The 16,806-nt window shown below is 48.1% G+C and overlaps 5 protein-coding genes; 2 read left to right on the top strand and 3 right to left on the bottom strand.

Annotated features, from left to right (window-relative positions):
* Window positions 1-3,950: 3,950 nt before the first annotated feature.
* Window positions 3,951-5,012, bottom strand: GSBLH_T00001034001 (uncharacterized protein; the record flags this gene model as incomplete). Its single annotated transcript, XM_013039355.1, has 3 exons — window positions 3,951-4,252; window positions 4,283-4,883; window positions 4,914-5,012. The coding sequence occupies 3 exons, from the start codon at window positions 5,010-5,012 to the stop codon at window positions 3,951-3,953; spliced, it is 1,002 nt and encodes a 333-aa protein (XP_012894809.1).
* A 445-nt stretch (window positions 5,013-5,457) lies between these two features.
* Window positions 5,458-6,238, bottom strand: GSBLH_T00006992001 (uncharacterized protein; the record flags this gene model as incomplete). The annotated part of the gene is given in 4 exon segments (XM_013039354.1): window positions 5,458-5,498; window positions 5,562-6,036; window positions 6,066-6,158; window positions 6,176-6,238. The coding sequence occupies 4 exon segments, from the start codon at window positions 6,236-6,238 to the stop codon at window positions 5,458-5,460; spliced, it is 672 nt and encodes a 223-aa protein (XP_012894808.1).
* Window positions 6,239-6,460: 222 nt separating this feature from the next.
* Window positions 6,461-6,983, top strand: GSBLH_T00001033001 (uncharacterized protein; the record flags this gene model as incomplete). XM_013039353.1 has 2 exons in its annotated part: window positions 6,461-6,849; window positions 6,879-6,983. 2 exons carry the CDS (start codon window positions 6,461-6,463, stop codon window positions 6,946-6,948), a joined length of 459 nt encoding a protein of 152 aa, XP_012894807.1. The 3' UTR covers window positions 6,949-6,983.
* An 848-nt stretch (window positions 6,984-7,831) lies between these two features.
* On the top strand, window positions 7,832-9,324 carry GSBLH_T00001032001 (uncharacterized protein; the record flags this gene model as incomplete). XM_013039352.1 has 6 exons in its annotated part: window positions 7,832-7,967; window positions 7,999-8,075; window positions 8,106-8,493; window positions 8,524-8,569; window positions 8,590-8,863; window positions 8,894-9,324. The coding sequence occupies exons 1-6, from the start codon at window positions 7,879-7,881 to the stop codon at window positions 9,322-9,324; spliced, it is 1,305 nt and encodes a 434-aa protein (XP_012894806.1). The 5' UTR covers window positions 7,832-7,878.
* Window positions 9,325-14,648: 5,324 nt separating this feature from the next.
* GSBLH_T00001031001 (2-oxoglutarate/malate carrier protein) lies at window positions 14,649-16,702 on the bottom strand (the record flags this gene model as incomplete). XM_013039351.1 has 1 exon in its annotated part: window positions 14,649-16,702. One exon carries the CDS (start codon window positions 16,700-16,702, stop codon window positions 15,797-15,799), a length of 906 nt encoding a protein of 301 aa, XP_012894805.1. The 3' UTR covers window positions 14,649-15,796.
* Window positions 16,703-16,806: the final 104 nt, after the last annotated feature.

Below are 16,806 nucleotides of genomic sequence, written 5' to 3'. Positions count from 1 at the left end.
TCCACAGCTGATCACTTCGCGAGGCAATCTCGTTCTGTTGATCCAAGAACTGCTCTACTGGCTTTGGACGGTGAATTCGCGGATGCGAAGTGCAGATTATTATAGTCGCATTAATCGAGGTACTGGATTGTTTTGCACTCTCGATCATAGCGGAGCTGGATTCGTATTATTTGAATGTAACAGATCCTTCTCCCTTTACACAGCTTCGGCTTGTGTATCTCCATTACCAAAAGATGGTGAATTCCAATTCTCCTTCCGCCTCAGCGCTCGCCATTTCGGCACTCCATCAAGATGTCATCAATCAATTCCAGACGGTTCTCGATTCGATCACTCCTGAAACTCCCATGAATCTGATGGTAACAAGCTACAGCCAAGCGATTCTCACTGGGAACTCCTATTTCTGTTTGAATCATGGAGTGGTGGGCGTAATCATTCCCTTTTATGGCTCCTCCTCCTTCATTAATCCCGAAATTATCTCAAAATCAGAGAAAGAAGAATTGACAGATGTGAACCTTCTCATCCATGCTTTGACTAAAAATATGTCCAATACGTATGAGCTCTTCTTGCAGCATGGATCATCACCAGAATTCATGGATTATATTTGTGAGGAAACGAGGCTGGTTCCTCAACTCACGAAACTGCTGATCGAAAAAGGGCAAATGGTCGATTATTACACGACTCTGATTAGCAAAATAAGCAGTGATGGAAACGTTCATCTTGCGTCATTTGTCACAGCTCTGCATCGCTATTTGATTCAAGAGAAAATCCAATCCCATGATTTCAATCTGCAGCTGGCGCTCTTGCTTCTGCAGCTTCATCAAATTGATACATTCGTGTCTTATTTCGCTTCATTGCCTCCCGATCTTTTGATTCCAACACTTCACTCGTTAATGCCATTGCTATCACAGCTGGCTCTAAAACAATACATCGAATTCATTCACATTACGGCGCAGGTGCTGTCCGAGGTAGTGAATCAATGGAAAGCCATCCATGATTTCTCGAAAGTCTCTTCTTTCTTTAAAATGGACAATCGGAAGTGTCAGCAAGCCGCGGAATTTGCGAGACAGATCATAAAACTGATGACTGCGTATATCTCATTCCACGTAAATACCTTCGCTCTTCTATTCGACTCCATCTACATCATTATCGTTTTAGCGGAGTGTATCGCAGAAGCCAATCCGGAGATCATTTCTGGCTGTTTCCAAGAATTATTCAACGATTCGTTTCCGACAGTTTGTCCAATTCAAGCACTCTATCACATTCTTTTCGTCTGTCAAAAGGCTCACTTCTTCTTCTCCCGATTTGGAAGCAATAATTGCTGTAGTCTGAACGATGCTTTCCTTTTATTCGAATTATCGCTTCTCTCGTCCTGTCCCCCCTCTCTTGTTACGCTTTTCAGTTCCGAGATCAATCAAGTGATTCGCTGTTCGCTCGGCTTGCAGGTAGGAATAGATCGCATCTGTACTGTAGATGCCGAAAACGCGTCAGCACAATGTGTGGAGCATCTGTGAAACGTCCACATTGCTTTATAAAGACATCGCGGGGCTGATTCGAGTGTCCGAAATGATAGAGGATGGCAAGTCTATCAACTCTCACAAGAAACTCATTGAAATCATGTCGGATTGGCTCGATCTGGAAAACCGAAAAAGCCGAACATCGGCGGTAACCAAGGAAACGATCTTCTATGGAGTGTACGATGCAGCGCAGATGAATGCAGTGAACTCGATGCTAAAGCTTCTCAATACAGTACACCTCTCATGAGCGATTGATGGATAGATCATAACGGTCGATGAGCTTTCTGATCTCTTGAAATCGCATGCGCATTTCCAAGATCCGCTTCTGGCGACTCTGGTGAAATACAAACTCAAATACTTCGTTTCCAAAACACATCAGGGTAGTTCTTTTGGAAACGGTACACAGTAGACATGGTTTTCAATCAATCAGTTGTCGAAGAATATAAGAAGAAGGGAATCTGGATGGCGCTGGGGATTTTGTACAAGCCATCGGACTTCCAGATGTGGGAAATGTTCGTCGATTGGCTTCTTCAGATGACGTATTACAACGAGGACGATCTTGTTTTTCACACGGTGATGAATTGCAACTGTGATGTTGCCTTGGAGGATTCGTTCTATGAGGTCGATAACGCCATTGGATGGATTCAGTTGAAAGTGAATCCGCATTACCCTGTGTATATCAATATCATCAATATTGTGGATTATTTGGCAGCGATCGATATGAGCAATGGATTCCCTTATTTCTATTCGATCCTGCCGAATAAATACAAAGCAGCCATTTCGAAATTAAAGCCTGAAACGAGTACTCGTTTTTCAGTGTTCGTTTGATTGTAGTTGTCATTCTATTCAAATACATGTGGAAGTCGAGTATCGCTGCAGCTACGTTTAATTTATGCACCAATTCCATGGTCGATAAGGAGATTGTTTGATTTTCATTCCCGTTTGATTGTCTAGAAATTCAAAGCGATCGACAATCTCGCGTTTGTGATTCACACAGCACTGCAAGAGCTGCAGACTCTCTCGGTCCTTTGGAACGACTATCTCGTTTTGGCGGTGCTTTCGATCTTCCGATTGTCTCTAAACGAAGGACCGATTCCAGTGAATTCCATCGATCAGGTCGTGCAGTACTGCATTCAAGCCGAGCAGAACGCGACATCGGTGTGTAACGCGAAGGGGAAAAGCATGTCTCGCTATATCTTGCATCGGTTTATCGTGTATGTGTTCGTCGATCACGCGTTGGCCGAAAAGAATCTTTCGTAGTTTCTTTCCTTATCGTTAACTGCAGTCTCTTCTTAACCCAAAAGGGGGGAATGTTTTTCTATTCTCAACCCAACCATTACATTTTCAACGCAAACATCATCGAGTCCAAGATCAATTTCCCGTCCTGCACCATCTGTGGCCAGGCATTCACCGCGTTAAGTCGAATCAATATGATGGTCTGCTACACTTGCGGCGTTCACATGCACGTGGAGTGCGCCATCAAATCGAAAGGCATGCTGAACGTGAAGTCTTCCAGTCCAACGGAAGTGTACATGTGTTCGGACTGTGTCAACCAATCGGTCCATTCAATTCAAATGATGCTGCTTCGAAACGCGTTGGTGGCAATGAATTACGTGATGATGATCGATTCGGGATCGCATTTACCGCGACTCTTTCAGCGGAGAGTTCTCGTATTGGCGAGTAAACTTCATCCAGAACGGCAAGAGTTCTATAAGAAAACGGAAGTGGACGTGTTCATTCCTTTCTTTTCGAAGCCAGGCAATGTAGCATGGATGGAGGGTTGACTGATGGATCGTAGCTTGTCCCGCTCGAACTGAATCCTTCCATCGGAGATCTGGTTCCTTTGTTCGGAAGAAAACGCGATTTCCTAATTAATCGCAGGCTGGTAAGGATTTTGCTGTGCTGATCTCCAGATTTTCGTGAGAGCGACGGAAATCTTCTTGGCGTTCAACATGCTGCCCTATCTTTCGATGGAAATCGAGTTCACCAGTCGAGCCAACTCTGCGTTTTTCCAATCGTTGTTAGAGATGATTGTCGGCCAATTGGATCGCGTTATGGAGGCGTTTCCGATTTCATGTAAGCGAAAAGAGCGACGTGAACGATAGTGAATGGATTGGGAAGCATGCTGAAAGCGGTCAACAGCGTGCTGGCGATCGTAAAGGGAAAGATGAAGCCGTCGAACGAGATAACGAACGAGAACTTCCTTCGAATCTACCAACGCGTCATTAACTACATCGGTTCGCTGGTGCTGGTGGAACCCAAGATGAACGTTCAGTTCCCGTCGCCTCTGCCTCCAACCCTGGAGAACGTGAACGCTTACTTGAAGTTTACGAGTCATCTGTATGGAAAGAAGCGATGATTGATTCGATGATTCATTTATCCACTTGTTCGATGACTCATTTATCCACTTGTTCGATGACTCATTCGATGATTCATTCATTGAATTGTTTGTTTGTTAGTTTGTTTCTCTGATTGATGATTGCCTTGTTGTTTCCTCCTTGTTCCACACACCAATTCCAAACAAACACACAACAACATTGCTTTCTTATGAATACAACTAGCTCCTTCCATCCCATATTCCTCCTTCGTAATCCACATGCTATTAAACGGACTCAGCGACGCCAACACGCAGCCTCCCACCCACGCCGATCGCGCTCGTTCCGGTGGCGCAAACAGCCGCAGCGTCGTGTTCGGCGGCGAGATCTTCTTCAAGTCATCCAGCACTCGCTTCGCAAAGTCTGCGCGTCATCTCGCCCCTCCTTCCTCACTTCGCGTCAGCGTCACGCCGCCAGACAGCAGAACGTTCGAGAAAAGATCTTTTCGAAGCTCCAAATCGCACGCCATGATCGTGTCGAAGACGTCGCGAGACACGCCGAACGATTCCTGACCGATGTTCTGCGGACGGAACAGCGACTCGCAACACTCCCAACGCTCCGCTCCCAGCTTCAGCACGTTTCCGTCGGGCAGAACGTAGTCAACCGTCGTTCCTTGCAATGAAACGCCCGTCTCGGAAGTGACACATTCGGAACAGGATTCTTTGATCTGGCGGACCACCTCGAGCTCGCTGGAGGTGGTGAAGATGTGGCCTGCTTTGCGTAGAAGCAGCTGGAGGTATTTGGTTACTTCGTGGCCTCCGAGATCGACACGGCGGATGTGCGGGGTGATCGCAAAACCGTCGTAAACCGGGAAATACGTTGTTACCCCTTCTCCAATGTCGAGAACCAGGCCTGTTCCGCGTCCGGACGCAAACAGACTTAATAACGGTTCTGGTGCGATATAGAGGGCGGGAACCTCAAATGTTTCGAAGAATATCTCTGCAATTTTCTCGGATTGTGTCTTCGGGCTCAGAACGGCTTGAGACAGAAAAGCCTAGTAATTAGGGAGGAAATAAAGTCGAACGGGATGCTCACGGCTATCTAAACCAAGTTGTGATTTTGAATAAATGTGCTTCCAGATTGATTCCATCAAGTCCCAATTCTCCACGATTCCGTGCTTCATAGGATATTCGAGATAACACAAACCTCGGTGACTCTCAAGGTCCTTTCCTACCCACCTAGAAACATAATAGCAAGGAAACCTCGCTTACAAATCTTCATTTGGTGCAAATCCATTATTAATCACACGGCTATACTTCGGCTGGCCAACACAAGAACGAAATTCACAACTAGGTCGTTCCACCCCTGCCAGTCCTGCCTTCATGACGCCCGTCCCATTGTCAATCACTACAGGCTGATTTGAAATGAATTCTTGTTGAGACATTTGAGAAATAAGGGCTTGAAGTTTGAATGAAACTCACCTTGATCAGGGAACAGGGTGAATTTGGGTTGGAATTATACTAGTGTATGCAATAGTCTAAATATATGGATGGATTTGAGACGTAGGAAAGGTTGTGGAAAGGAACACACGCCATACTGAAAATAAGGCACTATCATTGAATATTGCTTTAGTTATTATCCATTTTAAACGCCACACAAAAGATTTGATCTACATCACTTGTCAAGAAAACAAAAAAGCAAAATAACCTAAACTAAATCAACTAAATAACACCTGGATTCTCCAGAGGTGCTTCTTGCGTATCTTCCATCGAGTTTACTTTCCCACTAACAGATTCTGCCAATTCGCTTTTCGAATTCGCTTCTACAGAATTGCTATCCTCCGAATCAGAACCAGAAGAACTGGTATCACTCGAATCCGAACTCGACTCGGAAGAACTACGATCATCAGAATCCGAATCAGAGCTCGAATCTGATGAGCTGCTATCACTCGAATCGGAACTGGAACCGGAAGAGCTACTCTTCTGTGACTCCGATTCTTCCGAACTCTCTTCCTCTTCCAATGCTTTTTTCTTCGCTTCTTCGTTTGCCGCGCTTTTTTCTTCCTTCATTTTCTTTTCCATTTTCATTGAATCCGGCACCGGAATCAATCCTTCATCCACAATGTACTTAAAGCATTGCAAGATGCAGCTGTTCTCGTTGAAGATCTCCGATCCCAAGAGCTGCGTCAACAGCGAAGGTGCTTCCGGCTATTTCAAAACCCGATCACTCCATCTACCTCCACCATTTTCTGCTTCAGCCAAACAAGTCGATCGCTCGGGCTGTGCAGCTTTCTGCACTTCGCTCCCTTCATTTGACCCCCTTTTGACCCCTACCCGAACGCAATACCCGCGGATAAACGCTCTGCACAGCGACCGATTCTTGCGACAAGGGTCGTGCAGAAAGCGGCATTTCGGTCCGTTGCGGCAGTTCCCTTTCAAGTACTCTTTGCACAGCTGCACGCGTTTGCCCTCGTTTCATTCCATCCATTCGACTACTTGAACCGAAACCGTGGAGGGAACCGACGCCGGCCCCGCCACGCCCGATGAAACCCCCGCCGTGCCGCGCTTTTCGGCGGGTTCGACGAGGCCGCCCGCGTTCTCGACGTTCTGCCGCGCGGTCTGCTTTTCCTGGATGTTTCTCTGCGTGGGGTATCTTCGCTTGCGCTCTTCCCGCCATCTACATGCCAGCGATTCAATGCCTCCACTTGCGGATTTCTTCGGGGGAGTTTCCGATCGTGGCGGCGTAGCGGTATCTGGTTGGTCATCGAGAACCGCGGGAGCGTACTTTTCGGGAATGAGCTCGAGGAGAGAGGGCGGGACTTTGTCTTCGCCGGTGTTGTGGTGGACGGCGATGTGGTCGCGCAGAACCTTCTCGATGGCGGCGAAGGTGCAGCCGGGATACGGGCATTTCTCGTGGAGAGCGAGGTGCTCCTGCTTCTTGGCCTCCGAAATGAACCATTTCTTGCAGGTGGTGCACTCGATTTTGGGGGCGTGGGAAGGAAGGGAGGCGCTTGAAGGTGTGTGTCTAGAGAGAAGAGAGAGAGAGAGAGAATCGACTTTTTGTTGAGCGGGCAGAACTGGATCCAATGTCCTTTCTGCTTGCAGCGTCGACAGGTGTAGCTCGCGGGCGGAGGGAACTTCTGGCCTTCGATCACCTGGGAGAGGAGGAGGAGGAGAGCTAAGGTACTGGAGGGGTTGGCTGGGAGGCAGGGAGAGCGCCGGTGTTCATCATTGACATGAACTGAGCGAATTGCGACATAAACGCGGGATTGTTCATGTTCATCATCATTTGGTTGTAGAGTTGTTGTTGTTGTTGTTGTTGTTGTTGTGCCTGCTGTTGCTGTTGTTGCTGTGCCTGCTGAGCTGTCTGCGCTGTCTGCGCCTGTTGAACTGTCTGAGTGGGAGTTGGAGGAGGCATTGCATAGCCAACTGTTTGAGGATAATAATAAGGATAGTAGAAGCTAGAAGACACATTCTGCATAGGAAAAAAGTTGTTTTGTGGCATCTGTGAGTTACTTGTTTGTGGGAAAGCTGTTTGACTCGGTGTAACTGTAGTTGCCGGCACTTGCACTGAAGGATCTACATTATTCCCATTTCCATTCTATAGATAATACACCAACAGCGAAAATCAACAGGCTGAAAAACTATGCATCATCCATTATTATCAAACGATTCTACCTGGATAGTTCCCTGTATTTAAATAACTATTGAAATCCATTGCGTTGAGAAACCCCAAGAGTCAAGCAAAACCAGTTCTAATTTTCAATTTCGCTCCTTCATCAATTACCAATATATGTAGAATACACAACAAAGTGTTCTGCGATTCTTGCTTGTTCCTATCTCAAATACACCCAATTTTCGGAATACCCCAAATTCGATTTCTTTTTCCAACTCTTCTTTCTCATTATCTAACCATGGATAACCAAAATGAGATAGATCAACCTGCAGATGTATATCCTTATGTCGCTTGGACACGTTATTGCTTGGTTTTCTTAACCTTGAACGCTGTGTTGCATTTGCTCGACCCCAATTCAGCCGAACAAAGCCAACATGTGTATCAACTGCATTCGCTCGAAGGTTGATATCACTGAAGGCATCCAGAGGCAGGTCGTTCTGTTTCAGTGCAGAGGATGTGAACGGTATGAGTGTGTGTTTGTCGTCACGTTAAAGATATTTGCGTCCTCCATGGACGGCAGCTCCCCCCGAGTCGAAGGAGCTGCTCGCTTTATGCTTGAAAAAGATTAGAGGTGCGTCTTTTTTTGCTTCTGTAAGCATAGGTCTGAAGCAAGTGAAGTTGGTTGATGCAGAGTTCGTGTGGACAGAGCCCCACTCCCGCCGTATCAAAGTGAACGTGACGATCCAGAAAGAAGTATTCAACGTGGTCCTTCAGCAGTCGTTCGTGGTGGCGTTCATCATCGAAGCCAAGACGTGCGAGGACTGCATCATGGACTCGATCCAGCACTCGAACCGAGCGGTCGTGCAGCTGCGTCAGAAGGTGGAGCACAAGCGCACGTTCTTCTTCCTGGAGCAGCAAATCATCAAGGCGAACATGCATCGCCGCGCCGCTCTGATCGAGTCGCAGCCCGACGGCCTGGACTTCAACTTCCCCGAGCGCAGCGACGCGCGCTCCTTCATCCTCTGGCTGAAGAGCGTGGTTCCCGTGAAGTAGGCGCGCCTGCGCGCTGTGATGCGTAGCGTGGGCACGGCGCGGCAGCTGCTGAGCCAGGATTTCTCCTCGAACGTCGAGAAGTTCAACAACAGGCCTATCCGCGCGCTCCTCCCGCCCCAATCCCTTGGCCAATGAACCGTCCTCGGCGTCTCCTTCGACCCGCAGCGCGGGCAGCAAGACGCCGGCGACAAGCGGCGGTTCCCTCTCGAGGAAGTCACCGTCTGCCGCACCGACCATCTCAGCCAGAACGTAGCGATATTCGCGGTGAACACCCCTTTCAGCGCCCTGCTGCGCGAGGGCGACACGGTTCTGGGCTACGATCTCTCCAGCGCGGTGTTCAACGACGACGACATCAAGCCGATGGGGGTAGAATCGTGGAAACGTGGAAACGCGTAGAACCGTCCGCTGCCGGACTGCGTTTTGGTGCGCAAATGCTTCCCGAATTTCCGCAAAGCGAACCAGAAGCGCAACTGGAAGCTGAAGAAGCTGGACATGGAGGAGGGCGAGCCGGGAAGGAAGGCGAACCAGGCGAAGGAGGACGCGGATTACGAACAATTTATGATGGATCTCGAAGAGGACGAAGACATGCGGACTCGGGTCAATATTTATCGGGACAAGGACGCGAAGGAGATGGTGGTCGGAGGAGAAGTCGAGGCGGATGCTCCGATTATTCCGCTGGAAGAGATGCTGGAGGACTTGAATTTGGATGGAGACATGGAAGGAGATGGGATGGATATGGATATGGATGGCTCGAGCGAAGGAGATCTCTAATTGTCGTTTATTTGAATTTGATCGTGTTTGCGTTTGTTTGTTTGGTAGTTAGTTAGCTAGCTAGCTAGCACATTCTTGTTATATTGGAGGACTATGCCACTTTATGGAAGAGAGAAGTGGGATGCATGGTATATCATCTCCCAGATTGTCTGTAATCAAGTGGGAAACGGAGTTTGACTGTGAGGTGTAGTGCTGGTTCTATTTCATTTGGACTCTTGTACACTGCATCATCAGTTTTCTTTTCAGTATCGGATCAATTCCAATTATGGACATCTTGTTCGATCCAACAGTAGGGGCTTTTCTCTCCTTCTTACAAAGGTGTTCTCTAGGAGATCGACTCTGAAGTACTTCTGGGCAATTGAACTCGGTTTTGTATGTCTAGCATTGTAGGGAGTGAAAGTGAAATATGATGTAGATCGGTTGTTGTTTCTATTGTGGTGGAGCGATCAAAGAAGTGCTGGGACTATTGCAGCACCATTCTCCTCCTTCATCTCTTGTTGACTACAGTTCTGCATGTTGGCCATTAATTTTGTATTTTAATCTTAGTCGTTTCCTTATTCGTTCAAATGGTGGACCATGATGGGCTTATTTGATGTAGGCCTAACGATGATTTGTAAGTCTCAATTTTTTCGTTCATCATAGCTGAAAGGATTTGTCTTCGGAATGAGCTTGAAGAAATCCCAGTCTCAGGTTTGTAAAATATGCACTTGTAGTTTTTTGTTTTCAAACTTATCTATATTTTTTGTCTTTTATTTTAGATTAACTTGCTTGTGGCAAGGCTTACCTTGTACTATCGGACATTTTTACGAGTTTCGAAGTATTGATTCAGTTTGCATCAAATTTGTTGGATATGAATCTAGAATACAACGAGTATTGCTGTGCTTGAGTTCTTGCTCATCTCTAGTGACTCCGATATTCTAACACCTGATTTAGATAGCTATCAGCACAGGTATAGTAATTCAATAGATGGGAGCAATGGGAACCAACCTTTCCCTGTAGCTGGAGGTTCCTACTCATATTCGCAACCAACTGTGCTTCTAGAGCAAACCGATATGCAGTTTCAAGATCAATTTAACTATACTTTATCTCCAACAAACAGTCCTTCCAATGTGTACTCTACAATGTCTATGAATCCAAGTATCGCTGCTGGTATGAGGCCTACCAGTGAGCAGTCGTCATTCGGTGATATAGCTGTTACCCAGGCTGAGCCGATGGCATTTCCTATAGACTATGGAACCAATTCGCAAAGCTCCATTTCTCCTTATCAGAGTGGACGACAAGGAATGAATTCGATGAATGGGGGCGCTCCAAATTACCCCAGCTACCCAATCATGTCGCCTATCCAACATCAACCCGTTTCTCCGCCTCTTATTTCCGCTCCTCCTCCTCTACAGCCTCTGCCTCCTCAGCAAACCCAGTATTCGATGCCTACGATCTATCCCACTCGGTATCCCCAGTTCAGCAGCACCAGCAGCAGTACCACTAACACAATTTCCACCAATCCTCTTTCATTTTCCAATCCAGAGAGCTCGTTTCCCGATCCCTTCACCTCCGACATGGAGAGTTTTGCTCAACCGCAAGGTTCGTGTGACTATTCATTGAATCAATTCCTGCCCATCTCGGCAAAACCGGCTTTGGAGAGATTTTCCGAGCCTGCAAGAAAGGTTCCTTCCATCCCGCCCCACCGATCCTCGCGAGAAATCCTCAGTTTCGCGAAGCAGGCAAAGCCGCAGCGGCACTGCATCGTTCGAACGCAATCCAGCGAGCCTTTAAATCCAAAGAGAGAAACGGAGAAGGACTCGCCGAGCGATTGGCAGATCAAATCGACGCTGGTAGGTCCGTTGAGCGATGAATGAAGCGCAGTTCGCCCCGCAAACTCAAGAAATCGGCTGCCAGCGATGTGCACGCGTTGGCTCGGATTGATTCGTAGATCTTCGCGAACTCGATCGCTGCTCCGCGCAGCTTCTGCTCACCCCGCAATCCTTCTTGTTGCTCCGCAAAACCGAGCGGATTCAAACCAAAATCCCCGTCAATCTCGACGTTCGCCTCCAGCGCTACACCGACGAGTCCGACGCGCTCTTCTCCCTCTTCAGCGAGGGCCTTTTCCCTCCCGAACTCGAAGACGTACAGATTAGGATCGCTCAATCGATCGAAGCTGCTTCCAGCGGAAGAACGAGGCGCCAATTCGCCGGTTCGCCTGCTGATTATCGACTTGCGCGACGCGGGGAACGAAGTCGCGCGGTTCTATCTTGTCAATCTTCGCTGCGATCGCGAGCGAAGCGACGCGATGGAGGAGCAAACGCGGCTGCTTCGCGCGCATCCGACGGTTCCGATCGGTCGCGCAAACCCCGATCAGCTTCAGTTTTTCTCGGTGAACTCGGCGCCCTTTCGGTTTGTCTGCTCGATTCATGCGATTTTTTTTAGATCGCCGGTTCATTCGACGCCGAACGTCGCTGCGGTTGGTGGCGAAGATGGATTGGAACGTAGGCTCCGTCCGACAGCGAGCTCCTGATTCGTCTCGACAAGCTGCTCGCTGCAGGCGAATCCGGTCCGCGTCTTTCCACTCTGCACAAATACTTTTTCCCCAATCGCATCCGCTTCGCCTTCGTCGAGTTTGCCGCCAATTCTTCGTCTCCGGCTTCGGCTTCGGCTTCGCTGGCGGGGAAAACCGCGGGGAAATCGCCGGTGCTGCAGGGACAGAAGCAGTCGATCGAAGGAGCCGGCGAGAAAACGGACGTGGCGTCGTCGGTCGCGTCGACAAACGACGTTTCATCGTCGATCGGCTCGACGGCTTCTGAATTCCCTCTGATTCCAAAAATAGGGACTATTTCTGAGGCAGATTCGGTGCTGATGGATGATCCGTTTTTGAATTGTGTGTTGTCCTTGAAGTGTTTGTTGGGTTTGTGCGTGACGGATAGTCTGCCAACGCTTCATTCGAAGCCATTGGACGCGCCGGAGTTGCAGTATCGATCCAGCGCCGCCTTTCTGAGCAATCTGCTCACCGAGTTCTGGGAGACGCCCGTTCAACGGCTTCTGCTGAATCGAAAAAAAGCTGGCGGCTCTGCGACGTACTCCAAAGACTCCGCCTCCAAAGTATTCCTTTGTCTTTTTCGTTCAGACTAGACCAGTTCGTTCAATGTTCCTTCTAAGATCCTCATCACGCCGTCTCTGCTTAACTCTCTCACCAAACTCATCGTCGATTCTCCTTCGCGTTATGCGAGCAATGGACTGGGAAACGCGCATGGAACGAATTCTTTGCAGGCCTGTCTCTACATCCAGATGCAGAGTTTCAGTCGAAACCCGCCACAGAACACAAATCGGAACACGAACCAGAGCACGGGCCGAGGCACAAATCGAAACACAAATCGGAACACAAATCGGAACACAAATCGAACTCCACCTCCCAACCCCACCAATCGAACGATCCTCCAAAACCCACCCCACCCCCTCGATCGAAACACAAATCAGAACACAAATCGAAGCCCCGAAACCCTCTTCGTCCTTCAGACCTATCTCTCGCAGGTGCTCAACGGCAAGGAAATCACGCGGCGGAAGCTCGCCACGTAGCCGTTTTCGCTTTTTTTTTCCCCACAGAACCACTCATTTCACAGAGCAAACCGAAGCGCTGAGCGCATTGAACTCTCTTTTAGCCACCACTGCCGCCGTTTATTCTTCGCGCGAGCGATTTCTTCCCTTGCACGACGAGCTCAACGCTCGCATCATTTTGGTTCGATTTTGGGAAAAAAGGTCAGTCCTCTAGTTCCAAAATGGGCAATTCCTATTCGCCGAAAACCTCCAAAACGGATTGGCCGCGGTTTTTGCGCCGCCTACCGCCACGGAGAACGCCAAACTCACTTCACACCGAATCGATCTCGCCATGAAACGCCCTGAAACGCCCGCGGCGGAGGCCTTCGCTCGACGGTCTCCCACTTCGAACCCCATTCCCGCGGTTCTTCCATCGAATTCTCCTGGAACCACGCCGAATCTTCCCGCCAGCGCGTCGTCCCGCGGTTCTTCCGCGAATTCCACGACCAAGGAGCGGAAGAGGCGTCGGAAAACATCGACAGCGTCTTCCGCGGGGACTCAGCCAAAACGTCGGGTACCAAATTTTGGCGGGAAATGAGGCGAAGCGGAAGAAAGAAACGCCCGTGACAATCGTGGAAGAGCCGACGCGGTACGGAGCGTCGCCTCCTCCGATGCAGGCGATGCACCGCGCGGTGAATTTCGCGGAGCAGAGTCGCGTTTATGCGTATCGTAGCGAAATCGAGGGGTTGTGAGGTGTAGCGTCGCAATCGCCGATTACGACGCCTCCTATGAATATGATGGGAAATCGGTATGTTTCGACTGGGATGAATGGGCAGATGCAGTATGTGATGCAGCAGAGGAATGGGATGGCCGTGCCGCAGACGATGTATCAACCCATGGGAATGGATCGGAGAGCGATGAGTCCGATGCAGCAGGGAATGCAGCCTGTGCAATATGGACAGCAAACGTTTATTAATGCAATGGATAATTCTACCCAATATATTCCTACCTGCACAAATAGTGCTTACGTATAATAATAATAATAGCTCGTCTGTTTGTTGCAACAATGAGTGCCGAATCCCTATTTTCATTGTCGAGTGCTGCTTTTCAAGTGGCTTTCTTGCAGTTCACTGTGACACACTATTGCAGTATTTTAGTGGTGAATTTCGAGTTATCATTGACCGGAAAGTGTATCGCGTTTAATTAAATAGGATGATAAGGACGAGGGGGATTCAATTCGCACAAAGCAAAAGTAGGCTGATGAATAAATAGTGCTAGTTGTGTAGTATTTTAAAACAAGTCTCACTCAGCGAAGACTTTGAAAAGTATCACTTTCGTTTTCCACGCAATTTAGAGTATTATCATGAAGAATAAATGGATGTCAAAGGAGGTGCAACGGCTTCTGCCAGAGGATTGCAACTGCCTACAATGTGGAGTAGCCAAGGTCTTTGCTGTATATAAGAAATCTCCTCCCGAACAAGATTGGAGAGACCTTGGAATCGTTGGAATTGCGGCGGTTATTCTGAATACACACACAGGTGCCACGTTTCTCCGCCTCTATGAGTTTGACAACGTTTGTGGTTTGTCCGAAGTTTTCCATAGCCCGTTTCCACTGTTCTTTTTGAGTGCCAACTCCCGACTCAATGCAACTACCAGATGCTCACTTCCGTGTTTCATAGTTTTGAATCGGAGCATCTGGTTGTTGGAATTCTGTTTTCGAGTGAAAAGCATTCAAACCGCTTTTTCAAATATGTGTCTCACTCTCTCTCGCACATTCTCAAAACGTCGCAGAGCTACAGCTACTCTCAAACTCAGTACAGCGAAGATTCCACCAAGGTTTCCCAACAAACACACACACAAATAATCCATAGGATCCAGCGAGGCCTCGTCGCCGCTCTGGAATCTTTTCTTTTTTTACCAGTCGAGAATCCGCTTCTTCCAGAGAGCCTCAATCGATCGATGTGTCACGCACTCCTCGAGCCGTTCCCCCGGCGCCTCTCCCCTCTCCTGGAGTTTCTCCCTCCATTCCAGCCCAGCCAGCACATCAGCCAAAAAACGCTCCTCCTCCCTTCATTCCTCCCGCAGTTCCTCCGCTTCCTTCCAAAAGTTTGACACAGACAAAGGCAACCAAGGAAAAGCCGATCCCGCCTTCCTTTGTTCCGAGTGGTTCTGCGCCTCCTCCCATGACCACTTCCAAAGTGCCTCCTCCAATGACCACTTCCAAAGTGCCTCCTCCGATACCCAATCAAACGCTACCTCCACTTCCTCCCCCACCGAAAATTCCGCAGCGGAAGACGCAATCAGAGATAAACCAGCAATCTGAAGAAGAAAAGAAGATGAAGAACAAGAAGAACAAAGAGCCAGTGAGTCAAATGAAATCAAATACCAGCAAGCCATCTACTAAAACTACTACTAATACTACTACTTCTTCTTCTTCTGCTTCAGTTCCTCCTCCTCCCCTTCCGCCTTCACAGAATATACCCACTTCATCCATTCCTCCTCCACTTCCAGTAAGCAAAAAGCCGCCACCACCTCCAATGTCTTCTGTTCCTATCAATAAGAAGGAGGCAAAGGCGCCTCCTCCACCCCCGAGTGACACACCTGTTCTCTCTGAGACCGAAAACCGAAAGATTAGTGCTCCTAAGTATTGTTGGATCGAAATGCTTCCATATAGAGATTTTCTCCGTGAAATCCAAACTTTCAACAAGGCAAAACTGAAGCACATCAATGACGGCAATGACGCGTCCAACAAGTATCTCCCTATTACTCTTCTCCTTTATAATCGTAGCGACAACGATCAAAGTGTCTTGATGCAGCGACGAATGCGCGTATTCCAAGAATCTTCAAGCAGCGATAGTGACTCAATTGAATTTAGTGATTGATTTGTTGTCGTTTCCTCTAACAAAGAAGCCATATAAAACACTAAAGAAATACAAAAAAAATAAGTGGCAAGCCACTTAACAAAGACCCAATTAAACCGATGTTCTAACTACTACCCAAATCTTAACTCAAGAAGGCTCTATTGTATAGTGAAGTGAACGCATCCTTAGCCAAGAGAGTAATCATAGAATGAGGAGCTGTTCGGACATAGAAAGTCCAGTAGCCTCTCCACAGCGAAAAGAATCCTCCCTGCTTGACAATCTTGATACCGCAGTCCAGAATGTTCTTGTAGGGATATTCTCCAGTCACAGGATTCATGTGCATATTCATCAACTTCGTCTTCATCATGTCAAAAGGAAGAGCAGTAAACGAACAAATGAAACTGGTGAAAGCACTAGCCCACAGATTATTGGACATACCAGGTCCAGTATAAGGAAGTAAAACTTCCTTGAATTGATCATAGGAAGCCAGCATACCAGTGTTCATAGCCACTGCTCTGCAAATCATAGGAACAGATCCTCTCCAAAGTGTCTTCAGACCTTCCTCCTTCGCGATTCGGTAAACGGCATGCAGGACATTCTTGTAGCCACGACGTTGGGCTTCAGGGGCACAACCATCTGCCTGCATTCGAACCAAAGCGAGATCAAAAGGGTTTCCAATGACTGCAGCAATAGCACCGGCACTCATTGCCGAGAGTGTCTTTTGATAGAAAGGAATGGGATTACCATGGTTCAACACCTTCAACTTCTGAGAGAAGCTATCGTGAAGACCAATCTTAGCAGTTCCATATACGGCCTGTCTGGCAATAGCTGCGGACAAACCAGAAAAAAGTCCCCTCACACCCTCGTTTCGAACTACGCTCTTGGCAATAGCCATGCCGCTAATGCGGCCTTCAGCAGCAGTGTTAGCCACCTGAAGTCGGACTTTCACCAAGTCAATCGGATGAATACAAATGGAAGAGAAGATAGCACCCGAGCCACCAGCGATATAAGGTCTCAGGGTATATGCGATACTGTTCTTGTTGCTCATACTAAATAGAAGAAATAAAAAAGAATGAGAAAATGATCCCCCCTGAGCACATGTACAGTGATCTGTTCAATGGTCAAAGGACCTTGATAATCATGGGCTGGTTG

The sequence above is a fragment of the Blastocystis hominis genome (assembly GCF_000151665.1).
Source record: "Blastocystis hominis, Singapore isolate B (sub-type 7) whole genome shotgun sequence assembly, scaffold_1".
Lineage (NCBI taxonomy): Eukaryota > Bigyra > Opalinata > Blastocystidae > Blastocystis > Blastocystis hominis.
This window is presented reverse-complemented; position numbering and strand designations above follow the sequence as displayed.